Below are 6,000 nucleotides of genomic sequence, written 5' to 3'. Positions count from 1 at the left end.
CTTGAGGTCGGTCACAAGTTGGTTACACTTCGGCTTGCAAGTCACCGCCGACGGATCAGGCCCGGAGGTGAGGAATGGGAGCAAGGATGTAGGCGAGCGAGGGTCCGGGCGCGGGAATGGTTGGAGGGCGGGAGAAGGAGAAAGGGTTTGATGAATTTGGTGCAATTTGGAGTGGGGTTGGGCTGTCGGATCCGACATGGCAGCACACTTGTGGATATGCATCGACATGCCGGCCTCAAAAAATCATGACCGGTAGTGACCGGGCAGCCCGTCCGAATGTATGAGGTGAGTTTAAGAGGTCTGGATATAAGATGCTTTTGCTACTCCTGCCAATCAACGAGGTCTAAACACAAGGTGGCACGGCGAGGTTCCTGCTCCCGGTATAAAAACGAAGCGGCCGACAGATGTCCCGCCGGCGCCATTATTCAAAGCCAACTCGGTCAACTCTCACACGCCGCCCGCGCGCCTTCCTTCTTCCTCCTCCCACTCCCCAAGTCCCCATCGGCATCACCCCACCCCCCAATAAATCTGGCCGCTCCTCGCCTCGCCGCTACGCAACCATGCCCGTGCCCGCGCGCGACAGCCGAGGCAAAGAACCGGACCAGCGATGGGGAGGCCACGCTCTCTCCCGCTCCTGCTTCTCCTCCTCTGCCGCCTCTCGTGGCAGCAGCCGTGGCTCCTCCACGCCCTCCCGCTCTGCACCGACTCCAGTGAGCAGAGCAGCTTGCCTTCGTGTTCATTTGGCTTTTGTCAGCGTCGCGTGGATGCTGATGCTATCGGATCTGCTTGATGTTTGCAGGGGCGCCGGCGCCGCTGAACGGGACGCTGGGGTTCTGCTCCTACAGCGGGAGCAGCTGCTGCGACGCCGCCGCCGACGCCGCGCTCAAGAAGCGGTTCCAGGCCATGAGCGTCTCCGACGCCGCCTGCGCTGCCGTCGTCAAGTCGGTCCTCTGCGCGGTACGGATTGCCATCTTTTCTTCCTCCCAGCTCCAACTAGTGTGGGGACTGAATTGTATGTGCTGTTGTTGCAAACCAACGTGTTTTTTATCGGGTTGGTTGCACACTACATGTTCGATGTTTTGCCTGAGCTGGGGACTGCAAACGAAAGGCCTTCGATCAGCTGAAACCTGGTTACGTGGGCAGCGTTTGTTTAATATTGATGTTACACTGAGATTCATATTAAGTGTTAAAACATGTCTGAACATGCTGTGGACTTTTTAAGAGTTACCACTGTTTATTGTTCAATTGGGGGACAACTTCAAATTCAAACGAATTTGAAGAAAATCACACACAAGTTCGTAGGAAATTTCTAGAAACAGACCAGGTTTCTAGAACATGTAGCAGATCCAAATTTGCCCCTTCTTGGTTGATTTGCTGGCATCTAGCGGAGACCAAGAAATTTGGTTATCACCAGGCTGAGATTTTTCTTCTTCTTCTTCTTCATGTTTACTGTTAGTCTGTTATCCTTTAATAATAAGTAGTATTAACAAGCTTTTTTATTTTTATTTTCAGAAATGCAGTCCATTTTCAGCTGAGTTGTTCAACTCAAGCTCAAAGATTCGGATGGTTCCACTTCTGTGCAACTACACCTCTTCCGGAAGTTCTGCTCAGTCAAAAGATTCCACACAAGATTACTGCAAACTAGTCTGGGAAACCTGCAAAAATGTGACGATATCGAACTCTCCTTTTCAACCTTCCTTGCAAGGAAGTGGAAGCCTGCCTAGTTCCGCGTCAAAGCTCACCGATGTCTGGCAGTCAGAAAATGACTTTTGTACATCATTTGGTGGCTCATCCGATGACAAGTCGGTATGCTTCAGCGGAAATGCAGTTTCATTCAACACCACCGAGCCGTCACCCTCCCCTAAAGGGGTGTGCCTCGAGAGAATCGGCAACGGGTCGTACCTGAACATGGCCCCTCACCCTGATGGATCCAACAGAGTTTTCTTGTCCAACCAAGCAGGAAAGATATGGTTGGCAGATGTCCCGGAACAGGGGTCTGGAGGCACTCTGCAGTTCGACGAGGCGAACCCGTTCCTTGATCTGACCGACGAAGTGCATTTGGACTCCGAGTTTGGGCTCATGGGTATAGCATTTCATCCAAAGTTTGCTGCCAATGGGCGCCTTTTTGTTTCCTATAATTGTGATAGAACTCAGTCACCTAACTGTGCTGGTAGATGTTCATGTAATTCTGATGTTGGCTGTGACCCTTCAAAGCTAGGCACTGACAATGGTGCTCAGCCATGTCAGTACCAAGTTGTGGTTTCAGAGTATTCTGCAAATGTCTCCTCATCAAATGTTTCTGCGGTACGCATTTGGATACCCACTTCTACACAGATCTTGAAATTGATGTTCTTTGCTTAATCCTAATTTCATTGTTCGTAGTTTCTCATTCCCCAGCTCACAATGAAGCATGTCTGAAATGAAAGAAGAATGTCATAGAGCTAACATTTGAATAGCATCCTAATTACTGTTTTCTTTTGTAGGCAACATCTGCTAATCCATCAGAGGTTAGCAGGATATTTACAATGGGGTTGCCGTATACAGCTCATCATGCAGGACAAATACTTTTTGGACCTACAGATGGGTATCTGTACTTTATGATGGGGGATGGTGGAAACAAAGGCGACCCTTTCAATTTCTCTCAGAACAAGAAATCACTCTTGGGAAAAATAATGAGGCTTGACATTGACAGTGTACAAAGTAAGTTAGCACTTGAAACAGGTTATTTTGTTTGCTGTCATATTTGCATCCTGTTGACTCCATCTCATATTTTTTTTGTTTACTTAGTATAATCTGTTTTTTGTTCAGTACCATAGCATTTGATTAAGGCTTATTAATATATTTATCAATTGTACAGTTTATCATTTCAGGAAATCATTTGAAATACTTAAATTGTTGATGTTATAAATATTCAGTTTGTCATTTCTGGAGATCATTTGAAATACTTAAAATGTAACTATGCTACTCCCTCCGATCCGTTGTACTAAATCGGCGATAATTAATATGGATCGGAGGGAGTACTAAAGATACCCCCTACTCTTCTGTTGTTTCCATAACAACAACAATATGCTTCTTGCAGGGACATTCAGGAATGTAAGGATTACACTGTTTCCACACTAATTTTGTGAGCAGATGTTGGGTATGTTCAGGAATATAAGGAAGCTAATCGATTGTTTTCAGCTGTTAGTTGAAGTTACCTTATCAGATGAACACTGGCGTTGTAGAAATTTTATAGATGAAGAACCCAGTAGCATGGGTAGTTAACGTGGCACACCAAAGATTTAACTTTGGTTATCTTTTTTCTCCTAAACCCTTCTAATATTTTGCTTTCAGGCCAGAAGCAAATTGGTAACCAGACCTTGTGGGGCAACTATGCAATTCCAAAGGACAATCCATTTGCTCAAGACAGTGAGTTACAACCAGAGATTTGGGCCTTGGGGTTTAGAAACCCATGGAGATGCAGTTTTGATTCTGAGAGGCCTTCCTACTTCTACTGTGCAGATGTTGGGCAGGTACGTTAACTTGCTTGTTGCTCAATTTTGATTAATGTAGTTAAAGTGAAGCTACTAGACGATATGGTAACAGATTTGTATTATTTCAAATTTATGTTGCATTCATTTCTCCAGTGCTTTGACTGAATATTTTCATATGAGTATCAGACACATAATCGATAAACTCCAGTTTTCCTCTTTCAAGGCTTGGCTCTTATAATCTCCATTACCGCACAAGAGTTCGACAGTTTCATGTGCTTCCAATATTTATAATTTTAGCATACCCTGCTCAGCAGACACATGTTCCGGCCTTTATCATGGGACATTCTTCTGCATTAGTGAATGGACATAAAAAAAATGTTTAAATCTCTTACAGTTATCATGTTTTGCGAAGCTTCACTTTGTAGTTTGTTTTGTGTAAAGAATGCTCAGTTCACTTTTTACTATCAATACTAAATAATTTCCTAGGCTGACATAAATACTATCCATTTCTTATTGCTGGCTCAGTACAAACCTCTGAACAAACCATAATGTCCTAGGTTGGCCTTGGCCAGAAATTGCATTTGGTCTGCCAGTCTGTCTGTCTAACTCCAATGGTTTTTTTACCGCACACGCACAGGATGCATACGAAGAGGTAGATTTGATCTCCAAGGGTGGAAACTACGGATGGCGTGCATACGAAGGCCCATATGTCTATCATCCAGAGTGGACACCCGGGGGGAATACATCACTTAGTTCCATAAATGCCATCTTCCCTGCCATGGGCTACAACCATTCTGCTGTGAACAAGAACGTTGGGTCTGCATCAATTACAGGTGGATATGTCTACCGTGGGTCTACTGATCCCTGCTTATATGGAAGGTACACTTCTCCTAACTTGAATAATAAATGAGCAAACAAGTAAAAGTACTACTTCTGGACATGGAGTTTCTGCTTGCAAGCTCAAATGTTTTCTCATGAACAAGAAAATCGATTTTTTTAGTAAAATACTAGCTCTGTTCCAAAATATATGACGTTTTGGTAGGCTAGTTGGAGGTAGTAAATAATAAAAACTGATATTTTTACAACAAACATTGACGAATTGTTTACATACGTACGTACAATTTTTTTGTGAAGAAGAAACATTTCCAAATGCTCTGGGCTAAAAAGAATCGATACTCCAAAAAGATTATTTGTGAAAGCATTCCTACAACCTCTTTAATCCAGTACACATGATTTGGTCTCAGGTACATGTACGCTGATCTGTACGCATCGGCGATGTGGACCGGCTCGGAGACCCCACCGAGCAGCGGGAACTACACCTCCACCCTGACGCCGTTCGGCTGCTCCAAGAACTCCCCGATACCCTGCGAGTCCGCTGGCGGAGGAGGTCCTCTCCCGTCGCTGGGCTACATATTCTCCTTGGGCGAGGACAACCGCAAGGACGTCTTCGTCCTGGCCAGCAAAGGCGTCTACCGGGTCGTCCGGCCCAGCCTGTGCGGCTTCACCTGCGCCTCCGAGAAGCCGGCGACCGATAACGGAACAACGCCAACTACGCCTTCCGGCCCTTGGTCGTCGTCCCTAGCCTCGGTGACGCGGGCAGGGACGTCGATGGCCGTGGCCCTGGCCTCCGTTGTATATGCGCTGTACTTTTGAGCTCCCTCCATGCGTGTGTGTAACTGCAGCGTGTTTTTCTACGCAGACGTTCACATCACGCACACACACTCACGGACTCACCCCTATGGATATGAACACATGCACGTAAACCTTATCTCTACGAGCAGCTCCGAGAGATTGAGCCGGCAGATGAGTATTCAGTATTGGCTGTACTACTAAAGTGATGAAGCCTCACCACATTGCTTAGCTGAAACTCGGTTTCTTTTGTACTAGTAGAGTAATAAAGTTTGGCATCTCTACCGTCTGAGACAGTTGGGGATTGTTGTGGCTCGACAGTGCTGCCAATGAATGTGTTGGGGCCGGCCGGGTCGGCTTTGTCCTGGTACCAACTTGTGTTGTGAAGCTGCTGCAGCGCTTGTGTTCGGCTAGCCCGTCGCCATCCCGGCTTGAATGAATTTTTGTTACTCCCTCTGTTCACTTATATAAGACGTTTTAGTAAATTCAGACAGCGTACTAAACAGTTCAAACTCAGCTATCTGAAACGCCTTATAAGAACGAACGGAGGGAGTACTACTAATTGGGCCTGCCTGCCTGCCTGCCAACGGTTCAGAGAAGACGGGAGGGAGGAAGCTCGTCGTCGCTGCTGTAGGTTCTTGTCTTGCTACCTGTACGGGAATGGATTATTGGGAATGGAATGGATTGTCTAACAACCGAATGCCACGCTCGCTTCATTCTGCGGTTGCTCGCTCGTGATCCTGGAGCGATCGTGCGGACGTGTCCACAGCCAAACCGAAACCCAGAAGAAAAATACTAAGTACTACTTAGCCTGCTAATATAATCTGTCATTTCTAGGCGGCAGAAGAGAACCGACAGAGAATAGAATCCAATCCAATTCTGTTGGGGAGAGGAGGTC

The 6,000-nt window shown here is 46.3% G+C and overlaps 1 protein-coding gene across 1 annotated transcript; it reads left to right on the top strand.

The window, feature by feature from the left end:
• The first annotated feature begins 434 nt into the window (after positions 1–434).
• LOC119287018 (HIPL1 protein-like) lies at positions 435–5,398 on the top strand. Its single transcript, XM_037566495.1, has 7 exons — positions 435–710; positions 800–957; positions 1,513–2,304; positions 2,484–2,700; positions 3,334–3,512; positions 4,111–4,352; positions 4,718–5,398. The coding sequence occupies exons 1-7, from the start codon at positions 608–610 to the stop codon at positions 5,124–5,126; spliced, it is 2,100 nt and encodes a 699-aa protein (XP_037422392.1). The 5' UTR covers positions 435–607; the 3' UTR covers positions 5,127–5,398.
• Positions 5,399–6,000: the final 602 nt, after the last annotated feature.

This window comes from Triticum dicoccoides, chromosome 4A (genome assembly GCF_002162155.2).
Source record: "Triticum dicoccoides isolate Atlit2015 ecotype Zavitan chromosome 4A, WEW_v2.0, whole genome shotgun sequence".
In the NCBI taxonomy this organism is placed as follows: Eukaryota; Viridiplantae; Streptophyta; class Magnoliopsida; order Poales; family Poaceae; genus Triticum; species Triticum dicoccoides.
Note: the sequence above shows the minus strand (reverse complement) of the source record. Positions and strands in the feature narration are given on the sequence as shown.